Below are 16,771 nucleotides of genomic sequence, written 5' to 3'. Positions count from 1 at the left end.
GTTACTTGCTTGTTTTCGCACTCTTATAGAAAGGAATAATAGAAAATAAAGTATGCCGTTGGCTCCCTCCGATAAGGATGAGAGTTTACCCTTAAGTGAGTTGAGGATGGTGACGATGTAGAGGATGACGTAGTTGGTGTAGCCAATGGAGAAGAAGCCCAGCCCCCAGGTGAGGCCCATGGCGCAGGTCAGCCTCAGAACACTGCAGGTGTATTGTTGCGGCTCCGCCTCTTCTCCTGCGGCGACGTGACAGAGCGCAGCTTGAGCATCGTTGGGATGACGAAGATGGTGCTGTTGAAGAGCAGGACCACTAACGGGTAAGCCACATCAGAGCCGTACAGCACATCAGTCTTTTATCCAGCACCTGTGTATCAGAGGGAGAAAGTCCTCCTTAGGGCTGGTAAGCAATGCACCAATATATGTTTTGTTAATAAACTCTCATTCTGCTATTCAGCCAATAGAAATCTGTACTGACAGCTGCAACAATGGATACAACCAAGCAGGAACACCTGAGAGGAGACAGATTGAGGCTTTGGATTTTCAGTTTTCTGTTGGTCTGTACATGTTAATTGTTGTTGACTATTTAAATGTGGTATCTGTTCTGAAACTGCTGTTCTTACCCCAGCCCAGCAGGCTTGGCTTCAGCAGGTAGTGTCTCATGTAGGTGTTGTAGACTAGGACCAGCAGCCTGTACAGATGCTAGCCCATCCAGGTGAAGCAGTGAGTTGTGCAGCAGGGCGGCCACGGCAGGACACAGGCCAGGGGCCATAGATGCAGGGCCCACAAAGGCCAAACCCACACTGCTCAACAGCAGCAGGTTTAGTAACAGCAGAGATGCCACCAACTGGAGATGAACCAGCATGACATGGTCAGTAGATTTCCTTCTGAAAGAGAGATTTTGTCTGTGGTCGTTTGCCATTCATACAAGGACTTCTACATAGCTAGACATGACCACCTCATTAACCTCATAGCTAGTGTGGTGAGACAGACAGTACCACCATCAGTGCTTATTCACAAACATTCTCTTGTCAGAGGAGGCTGGTTTGATGTTGTCTTGTATACAGTTGCTCTTTTGACTTGTAGTGGTGATACTTGGGAGCTTCGGCCATGTACATAGGCTGACAGTACATGGCCTTCAGATTGCAGACCTGCGTAGAACAAAGGCAAAGCAGCTAGCGAGGTACTCCTCTGTCAGCAGTCATGGGCAGCTTAGCTGTATGGAGAAGGATGTGTTTTCTGTATCCATAAGTGTCCATATATCCATGACCTATGAAATGTTTGAATCCTTCTTGACTGTAATGTGATTGGTGGGTTCAATTTAAATATTTAGAATGTGTGTGTTTGCTTGACGGGTGTCACTCACAAAGGCTGGAGGCAGTGTGTCAGTAAGGTGACGGTGCAGAAGAACACAGATGGCTCTGCCCACACAGGTGAGCACGCTCAGCGTCCTGGCATGGACCTCACTCAGTTTCACATCAGGGATCTGTGGCAGCAGTGACATCATGCTGCACATGACAGTCTTAGGGTACTCAGATCTTTATGACTATCTGCATACCATTTGTATATTACTTTGGCAGTGCGTAGTAAACAAGAAGCGAATATGGATATTGGAACACAGTCTCAATGCATTGACTATTCCTCTCAGGGCACTATGGTAACTGGAACTTACTTTTTGACTCTGGAGATATGCAAATGCTGCCCATGAATAGTTGTCAGGAAAGGAAATGGCAAACACCAAGATGTAATATGAAAAGTAGGATCATCTCACCATGAGGGCAAAAAGAAGTGGTCACAGCTACAGATGGTCTGGTTAGTGAGCCTCGGTGTGGCAGCCGTCAGTGACCCGTTCACCTCCAACAGTAAGAAACAGACGTTCATATTCCATTCTTGAATAAGTCATTCTGCTTCATATCATGCTCTATCGAAGCATTAGCCCGTATATATTGATTTGATACAAAATTTGCCATTAGTTGAAAGATATGCAGTCCATATTTATGACTCTGGTTGAGGTAGACACACGTATTCTCCTTTTACTAAAGAAAATGACAAATGTAAGCAGCTTGTTTAAATCTTACCACTGGTAAGTTGCTTTTGACGGTAGCTACCTGTAGTTCAGATTTGGCCATGTTGAATGGTGTTGACAGGTGAGAGATGGTTATGTTCTCAACTTCAATACTAAAGAGAATCTTACCAAGTTGTCCCGCTACAGTCTCCACACAGACATTATTCCTGACAAAAGTTTGAGATGTTTTCGCCATGTGATGTGCAACTTGGGAGTGCATGGTAACTCACCCATTTTGTTGGTGGGGTTTTAGACACAGAGAAGATGAACTTAACCATGTCAGGGGCATGTCTACGCTTTAGCCCTGAGAGGATGTCAGGGGGCGGGTTCACCTGTAGTTCAGGGTTCAAAATCTTTGCGATGCTGAATAAGATCTAGGGAGAGACGCATCTACACCCTCATACTGATACTTACATGTACACTAATGCACTTACTGTACCGGTGACAACTCCATCTCCTATTCAGATACATAGATCTGTATATTACTTACACACAAATATTAGAGAAATTCTTAATGAACAGTGAGTAATTGTAAATGTGCTTTGTTTTAGATGTTCAGATGAATGCTGTGTTGAGATACAGTGCCTTGCGAAAGTATTCGGCCCCCTTGAACTTTGCGACCTTTTGCCACATTTCAGGCTTCAAACATAAAGATATAAAACTGTATTTTTTTGTGAAGAATCAACAAGTGGGACACAATCATGAAGTGGAATTACATTTTTGGATATTTCAAACTTTTTTAACAAATCAAAAACTGAAAAATTGGGCGTGAAATTATTCAGCCCCTTTACTTTCAGCGCAGCAAACTCTCTCCAGAAGTTCAGTGAGGATCTCTGAATGATCCAATGTTGACCTAAATGACTAATGATGATAAATACAATCCACCTGTGTGTAATCAAGTCTCCGTATAAATGCACCTGCACTGTGATAGTCTCAGAGGTCCATTAAAAGCGCAGAGAGCATCATGAAGAACAAGGAACACACCAGGCAGGTCCGAGATACTGTTGTGAAGAAGTTTAATGCCGGATTTGGATACAAAAATATTTCCCAAGCTTTAAACATCCCAAGGAGCACTGTGCAAGCGATAATATTGAAATGGAAGGAGTATCAGACCACTGCAAATCTACCAAGACCTGGCCGTCCCTCTAAACTTTCAGCTCATACAAGGAGAAGACTGATCAGAGATGCAGCCAAGAGGCCCATGATCACTCTGGATGAACTGCAGAGATCTACAGCTGAGGTGGGAGACTCTGTCCATAGGACAACAATCAGTCGTATATTGCACAAATCTGGCCTTTATGGAAGAGTGGCAAGAAGAAAGCCATTTCTTAAAGATATCCATAAAAAGTGTCGTTTAAAGTTTGCCACAAGCCACCTGGGAGACACACCAAACATGTGGAAGAAGGTGCTCTGGTCAGATGAAACCAAAATGGAACTTTTTGGCAACAATGCAAAACGTTATGTTTGGCGTAAAAGCAACACAGCTGAACACACCATCCCCACTGTCAAACATGGTGGTGGCAGCATCATGGTTTGGGCCTGCTTTTCTTCAGCAGGGACAGGGAAGATGGTTAAAATTGATGGGAAGATGGATGGAGCCAAATACAGGACCATTCTGGAAGAGAACCTGATGGAGTCTGCAAAAGACCTGAGACTGGGACAGAGATGTGTCTTCCAACAAGACAAGGATCCAAAACATAAAGCAAAATCTACAATGGAATGGTTAAAAAATAAACATATCCACGTGTTAGAATGGCCAAGTCAAAGTCCAGACCTGAATCCAATCGAGAATCTGTGGAAAGAACTGAAAACTGCTGTTCACAAATGCTCTCCATCCAACCTCACTGAGCTCGAGCTGTTTTGCAAGGAGGAATGGGAAAAAAATTCAGTCTCTCAATGTGCAAAACTGATAGACATACCCCAAGCGACTTACAGCTGTAATCGCAGCAAAAGGTGGCGCTACAAAGTATTAACTTAAGGGGGCTGAATCATTTTGCACGGCCAATTTTTCAGTTTTTGATTTGTTAAAATTTGAAATATCCAATAAATGTCGTTCCACTTCATGATTGTGTCCCACTTGTTGTTGATTCTTCACAAAAAAATACAGTTTTATATCTTTATGTTTGAAGCCTGAAATGTGGCAAAAGGTCGCAAAGTTCAAGGGGGCCGAATACTTTTGCAAGGCACTGTACACTGCTGAAAAAAATAAAGGGAACACTTAAACAACACAATAACTTCAAGTCAATCACACTTCTGCTACTACAATGTATCCAATTGACAACCAGAGACATTCTTCAAAAGACTCGGTTGGGCAACACGGCCTTCCATCTACCACCAACCTACCGAAGCGCAGCTCAGAGTAAATATTTATTGCATTTTCCTTTTCCAAATGGGCAGTAATTTAGAATTCATAAGATACTGTATTTACGGTAGCACAGCTTCGGCCTTTGTTCCTCAGTCTTCCCGCTCTTTCACTCAAACCCAGCCATTTTCTTTTGTGTAACAAGCTGTCATATCTGTTCCGCCCACTAGGGACGTTTTCCTTCATGACGTAATTTGTAATCAAGTTGTGATTTAATTATGTGTATTTGTAATTCTGTGTGATTAGTTAGGTATTTAGTAAATAAATAATCAAACCCAATTTTGTATTGCTGGTTCAACTTGTTAGCCAGGGTTCGTGCAGATAACCAAGCATTTACAACTTTCAGATGAGACTGAATTAAGATGACGATTAATCTTGACTGCTATTGATGTAAAATATTACTAGGTCTTTAAGAGTTTATTCGGAAGATAACAGCTCTATAAATATTATTTTGTGGTGCCCGACTCTAGTTAATTACATTTACATGATTAGCTCAATCAGGTAATATTAATTAAGGAGAAATTATTTTATAGAATAGCGTAAATCCGGCATAGCCAAAGACGTGTGTGTGTGTGTGTGTATATTTTTATATATGTGTGTGTGTGTGTGTTGTCTTTACTATCATTAACTGACGACTTATAGTTTTTATCAAAGATCCTCTGTAATTAGTATTACGCGATTAGACTGATTAATCATGTAACCGTAATTACTAGGAAGTCGGGGCACCAAGGACAAATATTCAGATGACAAAGTTATAATTTCCTAAAATAAAGTGAGGGTCGACTAAAGTCACTACAGAGTGATAATTATAACAATTGAAATGCTAATCCTTTGCACATGAACGCTCACTCTTTCGGGAACAATTGCAATTAATATATATATTTATGCTCAGTGTGTCTTCTTGATCGCTGGTGAAAAGTTTGTTTCTTTTGTAGAATTGTCCGTCTCTCTGTCGTGGTTATAGTGCATAGTTCAGAGTGACGTTAATTTGTTTCGTTATAGAATGGTTGTTTCGGAGGTTGTTGTTCTTCGCGTTCAATTTTACCAAATTCCTAGCTGCAGACTAGTAATTAATATCAAAGACTTGTTCTTATTCTGTCGGTATCGATAGTCTAAGAGTTTAACCACGCAGTATGGTTAAAAGATTCAGCAATGGTCTACAACCTTTGTCCTCTCAATGGAGAAAAACATGGTCTGCAACCTTTAGCCATCTCGTAATTTGAGGTAAGCTCGGTCTGCTGATCGAAAACCAGAGTAGGGGTTTTATTCGGAATGGCAGAAAAGGGCTGTCCCAAGATGTCTGACCCTAACTGGGCTCAGGGGCGGTCCTCTGATTTAGTTCAAATCCAATTCCCTTTTTGAGTTTTCCTTCATTAAACAGTCCAAAATCACATTGTAAAATTGTGTAAACAGTATCATACTCACTCATTCATCTTATACAACAACTAGATGTAAATATCTGGGGCTATTATATAAACAGCATTATGGTAATGTGGCCACACGTCTCCCATGAGCTTCCCCAAGTTGTGACAAATGGACCAGTTCGTAGCTTGATTCTTTACCGATCTTTTATACTTTCTCCGGAACATGAAATTTGTTCATACCTCGACGTCTGTGAGGTGGAAGAAATTCCTTTGTGCTCTATGAAAATTTAGTCTGCCTCTTCTACTATGTGGCAGGGTCTTCTCAGGAATTTATGACATCTTTCTGACCACAGCAACCTAGTTGAAAGAGGCAAGGGGGAGGCAGGGAGATGGGGATGGGGCTTTCTATACCCAAAGAGGGCAACGTTATGACACTTGCATTAGAAAACACCATTAGTTTTGTCAGTATTGAGGATAAACTTCAATTGACACAAGGTATGTTGAACAGTATAAAAAGCAGTTTGCATGTTCTGGAAATTTGTCTAAATCATTTATATAAATAGTGAATAAGAGTGGACCAAGTACAGAGCCTTGGGGCACACCATTCAAGACAGACAATTTAACAGACATAAGCCCATCAAATTGAGTGCACTATCAGACAGATAGTTATATACAGATAGCAAACCATGCAACTGCATGCTCCCAAAGACCTACACAAAAACCTCCTATGCGTTCTGCATTAGCATCGAACAGCCCCCGTGATATGCAACTTTTCAGGGAAGCTAGAAACCAATATACACAGGCAGAAAAGCCAAGGCTAGCTTTTTCAAGCAGAAACTTGCTTCTTGCAACACAAACTCAAAAAAGTTCTGGGACACTGTAAAGTCCATGGAGAATAAGAACATCTCCTCCCAGCTGCCCACTGCACTGAGGATAGGAAACACTGTCACCACTGATAAATCCACTATAATTGAGAATTTCAGTAAGCATTTTTCTACGGCTGGCCATGCTTTCCACCTGGCTACCCCTACCCCGGTCAACAGCACTGCACCTCTCACAGCAACTCGCCCAAGCCTTCCCCATTTCTCCTTCTCTCAAATCCAGTCAGCTGATGTTCTGAAAGTGCTGCAAAATCTGGACCCCTACAAATCAGCCGGGCTAGACAATCTGGACCCTTTCTTTCTAAAATGATCTGCTGGAATTGTTGCAACCCCTATTACTAGCCTGTTCAACCTCTTTCGTGTCGTCTGAGATTCCCAAAGATTGGAAAGCAGCTGCGGTCATCCCCCTCTTCAAAGGGGGTGACACTCCAGACCCAAACTGCTACAGACCTATATCTATCCTACCCTGCCTTTCTAAGGTCTTCGAAAGCCAAGTCAACAAACAGATTACAGACCATTTTGAATCCCACCATACCTTCTCCGCTATGCAATCTGGTTTCAGAGATGGTCATGGGTGCACCTCAGCCACACTCAAGGTCCTAAACGATATCTTAACCGCCATCGATAAGAAACAATACTGTGCAGCCGTATTCATTGACCTGGCCAAGGCTTTTGACTCTGTCAATCACCACATCCTCATCGGCAGAGTCGCTAGCCTTGGTTTCTCAAATGATTGCCTCGCCTGGTTCACCAACTACTTCTCTGATATATAGTTCAGTGTGTCAAAGCGGAGGGCCTGTTGTCCGGGCCTCTGGAAGTCTCTATGGGGGTGCCACAGGGTTCAATTCTTGAACCGACTCTCTTCTCATCAATGATGTCGCTGCTGGTGAGTTATTTTGCTCCTTTGCACCCCATTATTTCTATCTCTACTTTGCACATTCCTCCACTGCAAATCTACCATTCCAGTGATTTACTTGCTATATTGTATTTACTTCGCCACCATGGCCTTTTTTTGCCTTTACCTCCCTTATCTCACCTCATTTGCTCACATTGTGTATATAAACTTATATTTCTACTGTATTACTGACTGTATGTTTGTTTTACTCCATGTGTAACTCTGTTGTTGTATGTGTCCAACTGCTTTGCTTTATCTTGGCCAGGTCGCAATTGTAAATGGTAACTTGTTCTCAACTTGCCTACCTGGTTAAATAAAGGTGAAATAAAAAATGAACTCCTGCAACAACTCATCCAAGTCCTGTGAATAAATCTTCATATTAACTCAATGTCGGTCTCTGTCCTTTGTTCGAGCTTGAATATTATCTCTATTAAGGCTATTTGCAGACAAGCTGATCGTCCAAGTATTGCAGGTGCATCTTATGTCATTTGAAATTCCAGTTCAAACACCGTTTTTGTATTGACATGGGTAGTTTCTTGCCTTTTGGCTCCATCTGGTGGCCAGAATACGTCACTAGATTGCAGTTGGATTTTATTGAGTGGAATCGCCACTCACTTTCAGGGTTTAAGTCTCTCGCGGACAATATATTACAAGATATGCCTCTAGTACGTCCGATTTGCTACTTTAATACATCCAAGTCATCGTCAAATGACATTGCCAGAATCAAAAGTATTCCGGCTACGTGCAGGAATGTGGCACATTAGACTTCAGATTTCTCTAAGATGCCACTGGCTATGATAAAGGTTACATTTTCGGCTAGATTTTCTTCTAGGTTCAGAGGAGTTGGTGGTGTCATTTGTTCTTTGTTTCGTAATGTTGAGCTTTCTTTTGTATTAACTTCTGAGAACATGTAATATATTAGCACACTGTGGCGTGTAAAATAACGTTTTCTGATGTCATTGGGTCAACTGCAAGTACAGATGGTCGGTCACATGTAGTAATTACTAACGGCGCCACCCTCAGGCACTCCAGGTAAATGCATGTACATGCATGACCGTTTCTGGAAGCAAACAAAAAGGGGAGGGACCTTAATGAATTTGTCTAATAAACTCTCGTTTTCGTTGCAAAATGCAACTGTTCTGCTATTGATTACACCCCTGCTTCCGGTCACCACCACTTTGACATGTTATTTTGTTTACTGGCTCACACAGTATCCACGGAGAGAGAAGAGATCTCCCTATCGGCAGATCAAAGCCACAAATCTGTTGGGTCTCAACGGAAACGACGTGCTGTCACCCCAAAAGTGGAACAAACAAAAGAGGAAAAGTCTGTGGAGCTTGCCTCCTCACCTGGCTTTTCACTTCTCCCCAGGTTTGCAATCACAGGGACCTAAATCTGTTCACAGGGACCTAAATCTCCCAATAAAGGTGAGTCTCTGCAATGTGCTAGAAATAAGAAGCCCCTTGGATGTATCCTTATTGGCAGATTTAGGTCCCTGTGATTGCAAAGAGGAAGGTACCAGAGCAGTACAAGCTGAAGCTAGACCAATTTATTTCGCTAGCTAGCGATAGGAGACGGAGGGCAGCTGTCTTAACTTGTTTTGCTAATAACACCGTTGAGATAGCGAGCGTGAGCCTTTAGCTAGATTCAACGTTAGCGTTTAGCTTAGTTTTCTATCTAGATTTGTATGGTAAAGAATGTCACCTTGTGTTTTTAGGCAAGATCCGACCAAGTCAGAGGAAATAACTACATTAGCTAGGTTCCTGATTTTAAACATCTGATTAGACGTTATGTTAAGTTAGTTAACTAACTTAGTTATCAACGTTGTGTTCATAGCTTTGAGAGTTAAGCCAAAATGTAAACAAAATAATGTTATTAGCTACATTGCCCTTAAATGTTCAAAAGCTCACAGTCATCAATCATGAGCAAAACCTTGTGTAGCTAAAGGTTCTGGCTCCGTTTGTGTTAAACAGCATGATCTTGTCTGTCTGTAAAACTCATTTTGTGTTTCCAGGATGCTTTTCCACTTCTGCCCCCAGTGTGGCACCAAACTACAACCTGGCTTCCGGTTCTGCCCCTCCTGTGGGGACAAGCTGCAGTGTGTTGTGGACCCCTCTGGACCTGTGGAGGTTGCTTCCTCTGGAGTCTCTCAGCTTCATGTCACTGATGGTGTAATTATGACTGCTAATGCAAGCAGTCCTACTCCAAGCACAGCACAGCTGACTGGCTGGGACACAGGAGGTAATGGGCAGGGAGGGCGGTTCTCTTCCTGGAGATTAAAATATGGACTTGTCACATCTCTCGTTTGTTTACAGGCCTCGTCTGTGCCACCCCCAGCCCTGTGTCGACCCGTCCCCCACTCCATAGGACCTGTAACTCTGTCCCCGTGGCCTGGAGCGAGGAAGCTCCTAGTAGTATAACCAGTCCCCCTGTCACCGCCCCCCTAAAACATACTGCAGGTAAGGGGACAGGGGGCAGTGTGATTATCATCAGTGGTAATGATCGTAGCCATTGACGGGCTTTGGAAATGTAATTGTCACATTGATGCTTTTTCCTCCCTAACGGCAGATCAAAGCCACAAATCTGTTTTGTCTCCACGGAAACGACATGCTCTCACCCCAAAAGAGGAACAGTCTGTGGAGCTTACCTCCTCACCTTGCTTTTCACCTCTCCCCGGGTCCCCCTCCACAGGTAAGTCTAAATTACAGCCACTTACAACTAACAAAACACATTACTCCCAACAGCCTGGCATCATGGTTTGTGTCCTTCTCCCTCGTACAGTTGAAGTCGGAAGTTTACATACACTTAGGTTGGAGTCATTAAAACTAGTTTTTCAACCACTCCACAAATTTCTTGTTAACAAACTATAGTTTTGGTAAGTCAGTTAGGACATCTACTTTGCGCATGACACAAGTAATTTTTCCAACAATTGTTTACAGACAGATTATTTCACTTATAATTCACTGTATCACAATTCCAGTGGGTCGTAAGTTTACATACACTAAGTTGACTGCCTTTAAGCAGCTTGGAAAATTCCAGAAAATGATGTCATGGCTTTAGAAGCTTCTGATAGACATAATTTGAGTCAATTGGAGGCGTGCCTGTGGATGTATTTCAAGTGCCTCTTTGCTTGGGAAAATCAAAAGAAATCAGCCAAGACATCAGAAAATAAATTGTAGACCTCCTCTGGTTCATCCTAGGGAGCATTTTCCAAATGCCTGAAGGTACCACGTTCACCTGTACAAAAAAATTGTACGCAAGTATAATCACCATGGGACCACGCAGCCGTCATACCGCTCAGGAAGGAGATGCGTTCCATCTCCTAGAGATGAACATACTTTGGTGTGAGAAGTGAAAATCAATCCCAGAACAACAGCAAAGGACCTTGTGAAGATGCTGGAGGAAACAGGTACAAAAGTATCTATATCTACAGTAAAACGAGCCCTATATCAACATAACCTGAAAGGCCGCTCAGCAAGGAAAAAGTCACTGCTCCAAAGCCTCCATAAAAAAGCCAGACTATGTTTTGCAACTGCACATGGGGACAAAGATCGTACTTTTTAGAGAAATGTCCTCTGGGTTGATTAAACAAAAATAGAACTGTTTGGCCATAATGACCATTATGTTTGGAGGGAAAAGGGGGAGGCTTGCAAGCTGAAGAACACCATCCCAACCGTGAAGCACAGGGGTGGCAGCATCATGTTGTGGGGGTGCTTTGCTGTGGAAGGGACTGGTATACATCACAAAATAGATGGCATCATTAGGTAGGAAAATTGTGGATATATTGAAGCAACATCTCAAGACGTCAGTCAGGAAGTTAAAGCTTTGTCGCAAATGGGTCTTCCAAATGGACAATGACCCCAAGAATACTTCCGAAGTTGTGGCAAAATGGCTTAAGGACGACAACAGTCAAGGTATTGGAGTGGTCATCACAAAGCCCTGACCTCAATCCCATAGAACATTTGTGCGCAGAACTGAAAAAGCATGTGCGAGCAAGGAGGCTTACAAACCTGACTCGCTTACATCAGCTCTGTCAGTTGGAATGGGCCAAAATTTACCCAATTTATTGTGGGAAGCTTGTGGAAGGCTACCTGAAACGTTTGACCCAAGTTAAACAATTTAAAGGCAACTTTACCAAAAACTAATTGAGTGTATGTAAACTTCTGACCCACTGGGAATGTGATGAAAGAAATAAAAGCTGAAATAAGTAATTCTCTCGACTATTATTCTGACATTTCACATTCTTAAAATAAAGTGGTGATCCTAACTGACCTGAGTTTAAATGTAATTGGTTGGCTAAGGTGTATGTAAACTTCCAACTTCAACTGTATGTGTGCTTGTATATATGCATGTTCCTGTGTGTCTGTAGTCAAGGGGAAGGCCAAGCGGGTATGTGCTGTGGAGCCACTGCAGGAAGGGGAAGAGCTTTGTGACACAACTGGCAGGAAATGGAGGCTGTTGAAACTGTTGAGTCAGAGCGATGCAGAGATGTTCTATGGAGGTGAGGTCACACTGCACTCTTCTTCAAGGTGTACTGCTCTTGTTCCATGCTAGCACTAACACGTATTGATGATTAGTTGACTATTCACTGATTCGGGTGTGTTAGTACTGGGCTGGAACAAAAATCTGCAACACCCTGTGCGACCCCTAGGACCAGGATTGAATAATACTTTCACATAGGATGGTGTCTAACATGGGCTAGGGTGATTTAATCAGACACTTATTATTTTTTCTTGTCTTCAATCTCTCCCCAGTCCAGCAGAATGGGCAAGGTGCCAATTCCAGTGACTACAAGCACATCCTCAAACTAGTGAGTGTAACTGCACAGACTGTTCTCTAATATAGAATGATTATGTTGGCTACAGTGTTGCTTTGCGTGTTATGTGGTGAATAGTGATGTATGTTGTTCTCAGGGGGCTAAGGACGGGAAGATGTTTAATGAGCAGAACTTCCTACAGAGAGCTGCCAAGCCCTCATCTGGTGAGTGTCAAGATCTGCCTTCGGTTATCTGGCCAGCCCTCAGCTTGACTACAGCTCTAAAACGGACCCCTGACTGGACTACCCGTCCTCTTACCTTAGCTATCTACACATTTAAGTAGGTCTGGCCGTACAGTTACACACTTGACCGAAGCTCTAAAGAATACAAGGCCAAGGTTGTTACAAAATCCTTTCATAATCAGGTCACAGAGAGGGCTTGCAGATCACTGATGTTTACCCCATAGGCATTGGTGGAAAAAGTACCCAATTTGTCATACTTGTGTAAAAGTTTAAATACCCTAATTGAAAATGGCTCAAGTGAAGGTCACCCAGGAGAAGTCTAAAAGTATTTGGTTTTAAGTATACTTAAGTATCAAAAGTAAATGTATTTGCTAAAATATACTTAACTGTCAAGTTAAAGTATGAACCATTTCTAATTCCTTTCATTAAGCAAACCAGATGGGATCATTTATTATTTACGGATAGCCAGGGGCACGCTCCAACACTCAGACATCATTTACAAACGAAGCATGTGTTTATTGAGTCCGCCAGGTCAGAGGCAGTAGGGATGACCAGGGATGTTCTGTTGATAAGTGTGTGAATTAGACAATTTTCCTGTCCTGCTAAGCATTCAAAATGTAATGAGTACTTTTGGGTGTCAAAGAAAATGTATGGAGTAAAAAGTATATAGTTTTCTTTAGGAATGTAGTGAAGTAAAAGTAGACAAAATATAAATAGTAAAGTTCAGGTACCCCAAAAAACTACTTAAGTAGTACTTTAAAGTATTTTTTACTTAAGTACTTCATACCACTGCCTGTTGGGCTCTACTTGGCTGGAACATCCTTATATTAATGCAAAGCTGCAAACTGGCGTATGAATGGGCAACTCAGATGACCCATAGGTGGATGTGTAAGTTGTGTAAACTGAGGTATAGAGTAGGAGGAACTGTTTGGTTTGTGTATGACTGATGAGACTACTGGTGGTGGAAGCACATTGTAGAGGCTCTGTTAGTTACTAATGAGCCTTTCTAACTGCTTTGATGCTGTCTCCCCCTAGTGGACAAGTGGATAAAGCATGCCAAGATGGACTTCCTTGGGATTCCTTCCTGTGTAGGATTTGGTCTCCATGCAGACTCATACAGGTGTGTGTACATTGAGATGTGTGTTTGCTGCCTGCTTGTACATATGGGGGAATTTGTGTGTTTTTGTATGTGTGTTTTGAATGTGTAGTCAGACTGTTCTCTCTGCTACCGCACAGCAAGCGGTACCGGAGTCGAGGTCCAAAAGGCTTCTTAACAGCTTCTACCCCCAAGCCATAAGACTCCTGAACAGCTAATCAAAGGGCTATCCAGACCCCTCTTTTACTCTGTTGCTACTCTCTGTTTATAATCTATGCATAGTCACTTTAACTCTACCTACATGTTCATATTACCTCGACTAACCGGTGCTCCCACACATTGACTCTGTGCCTGTACACACTGTATATAGACTCGCTTGTTATTTTACTGCTGCTGTTTAATTATTTGTTACTTTTATTTTCTACATCTATTTTTTTACTTACCATTTTATTTGTGTTTTTTCTTAACTTAAAGCATTGTTGGTTAAGGGCTGTTGTATTCGGCGCATGTGACATAAGATTTGATTTTTGTTTCAGGTTTTTGATTTTCTCCAGCATGGGCCAAACTCTTCAGTCTTTCATGGATGAGGGGGAGGGGCTCCTGTCTGAGAAAGCGGTCCTTCAGCTGGCCTGCAGAGTAGTGAGTGCTCTCTCAGGCTCATATTGAGGCCCTGATAGGGAATCCTATTTTGAAGTCCTATCTGATGTGCTTCCTGTTTGACTCTGCCTTTCTCCCTCCTCTCCCAGTTGGATGTGTTGGAGTTCATCCATGAAAATGAATATGTTCACGCAGACATCCATGCTGAAAACATCTACATCAGCCCAGCACAACAAACACAGGTTAGTGTGTTTGTATAGTTGTTTGTTTGTATACTTTTGTGTAGCTGCCAGACCCTTCTACTATGCTCTTACTCCTGTATGCATGTGTGTAGGTTAATCTTGCAGGGTACTGCCATGCTTTCCGGTACTCTCCTGGTGGCCGGCATGTGGAGTACCGTGAGGGTAGCCGAACACCAAATGAAGGAGCCATAGATTTTATAAGCCTGGAATCTCACAAGGGAGCAGGTGAGTCATCCTACGGCCTGTCAATCATCTGCAGTTCTTCAGATACTGTGGAGGATGTACAAGTTGCCTCTAACCAACCATAAGTACTTGTGTGTGATCGTACTTCTAGGTCCGTCTCGGCGTAGTGACCTGCAGGCTTTGGGCTACTGCATGCTGCGCTGGTACACAGGGGCACTGCCCTGGACCTCCCTCACACACACTCCAGCCCGCGTTGCCACGGAGAAGGAGAGGTGAGAGCCAGGTCTTCACTATGGCAACAAGGCCATTATGATAATGTTATTCTGTATTTATAAAATGGTAAAGCCTTGAGTGGCCAAACCTGACCATTCACTAATGATCCAGGTACATGGAGGATGTTCCAGGTCTCCTGAGTCACTGCTTCGGACAGAAGAAAGTCTCCAGTAAGTCTAGTTTTCTAGTGATTAGTTTTTGTATGCAGCATAATATGTTTTGTGTGTGCGTGGGATATAATGCATCCGTGTGTACTATGTATCAGGTGCGCTGCAGGTGTACCTGTCTCAGGTGATGGCTCTGCAGTACTCTGACCAGCCGGACTACAGGGCTCTGAGGGCAGGCCTTCGTGCAGCTCTGCAGAAGCTGGGAGGGTCACTGGAGCAACCCCTTGACCTTCAGGTCAGAACACCCCCACACACACAACCTCCACACTATCCCCAAGCTCCATTGAGAAAACAGTCAGATGACCACAGAAACCTGGAACCCCCCCAGCAGGTTTGACCAGAAACCTGTCCCTTCCAACTGGTTAGACCACTCATCCCTACAATGCTACCTGTTCAGGTTCATCTCCTGAACTAATTGACACCTCTACACCAGTCTGAATGTTTTTATCTTTATCTCTCTTCAGATGAAAGCGATCTGAGGAAGATGATACTTCGGGATGATAATTCACTAATGGGATTTTTAAAATGCTGACTTCATGACTATGTGGTGTGGGTCCTGCTGTGTTTTTTTTTATGTTGGACTGCACTCAAGGAGGAGCGTGTGAAGGTGCGTTTCATTAAGTTCACTGGAGGTGCAGTGCACAGAAACTCCTGGTTATGCCAGGTTAGTGAGCACTGCTGTACTGTGTTATTGTCAGCAGTAGTTGGCGCTGTGGCAGTGAGTGGGTAGTTAATGTTTAACCTATGACATAATACAGTTTATAACAAATAACCTTTGTTCAGGGTGGTAATGATTGTAAGTACAAAAATGTACACTGTTCCAGTTAGGTGTTGTAGATGTTCATGATATGCATTTTACTTTTTGTATTTTTTTCATATCAGGATAATACTTTGTTATTAAAGAGCTTTTATTAATTCAACTGTTTATCTGTATGTGCTCATTTCTTTGGGGTTTCTGGTGTCGATTGTGAAACTCTCCTCTTGTGTACCCCTGAGTGCTCAGGGTCAGTACACCGATCTGGAAGAGTAGGTATCATGGCCCAATTCCAAACCAGTTCGCTGCTCATATCCCTAGATTCTTGTTGAGCCCCTTCTCAGATCTTTCAGGACTTGATGTTTGTGATGTGAGCAACATGGTGGAAGACTGTGTATGGAGGCTAGATTGAGCTATACAACACAGACTAGTCAACATGCTCTTGTCACCTCTAGACTTGTGCGTCTCTTATGACCCCTCTGTTTAAGAGGGTCCCTCCCTGAGGGAACAGTTTCTAAGTCAGGACACTTACACGGTGGGGACTCCCTGTGAGGCTGCTGGCTATGAAAGAAAGTTAGGCAACAGATTCATTATAAGAGGGAGAGACCCTTTAAGTCCCATGAAAGGGGGGAGCAGAGAAATCCTGTTCATTTTTCATTTTCAAAGTTCTGTGGTTATCTTACTCCTTTTGTAGCCCTCTGCATATATTCCACCCTCCTCCCATAACATTTCTTCTGAGAAAATAAACATTTAGGGATGACATCTAAAATGTTAGGTGTTCCATAAAGATGTTAGGCTACCTCTTCAGTCTCTATGCTGATATAGGTTAATTGTGTACGTGCCTTTATTTTCCTGCATAAGAAAACTCCTGATTATACCTCTACTGCCATTCATTCC

The 16,771-nt window shown here is 42.8% G+C and overlaps 1 protein-coding gene across 5 annotated transcripts; it reads left to right on the top strand.

The window, feature by feature from the left end:
• Window positions 1-8,624: 8,624 nt before the first annotated feature.
• Window positions 8,625-16,045, top strand: vrk3 (VRK serine/threonine kinase 3). 5 transcript variants are annotated; one of them, XM_021586281.2, is made up of 15 exons: window positions 8,625-8,935; window positions 9,579-9,805; window positions 9,880-10,023; window positions 10,133-10,255; window positions 11,934-12,065; window positions 12,319-12,374; window positions 12,478-12,544; window positions 13,598-13,682; window positions 14,195-14,297; window positions 14,405-14,497; window positions 14,590-14,722; window positions 14,832-14,952; window positions 15,065-15,123; window positions 15,219-15,451; window positions 15,585-16,045. In XM_021586281.2, the coding sequence occupies exons 1-15, from the start codon at window positions 8,748-8,750 to the stop codon at window positions 15,597-15,599; spliced, it is 1,779 nt and encodes a 592-aa protein (XP_021441956.2). In that variant the 5' UTR covers window positions 8,625-8,747; the 3' UTR covers window positions 15,600-16,045. The 5 variants fall into 5 exon arrangements, with proteins under 5 accessions (XP_021441956.2, XP_021441958.2, XP_021441960.2 ...); XM_021586283.2 differs by having other exon boundaries at window positions 8,627-8,935; window positions 15,219-15,355; XM_021586285.2 differs by having other exon boundaries at window positions 8,793-8,991.
• The last annotated feature ends 726 nt before the right edge of the window (window positions 16,046-16,771 follow it).

Source organism: Oncorhynchus mykiss, chromosome 26 (assembly GCF_013265735.2).
Source record: "Oncorhynchus mykiss isolate Arlee chromosome 26, USDA_OmykA_1.1, whole genome shotgun sequence".
NCBI lineage: Eukaryota > Metazoa > Chordata > Actinopteri > Salmoniformes > Salmonidae > Oncorhynchus > Oncorhynchus mykiss.
Note: the sequence above shows the minus strand (reverse complement) of the source record. Positions and strands in the feature narration are given on the sequence as shown.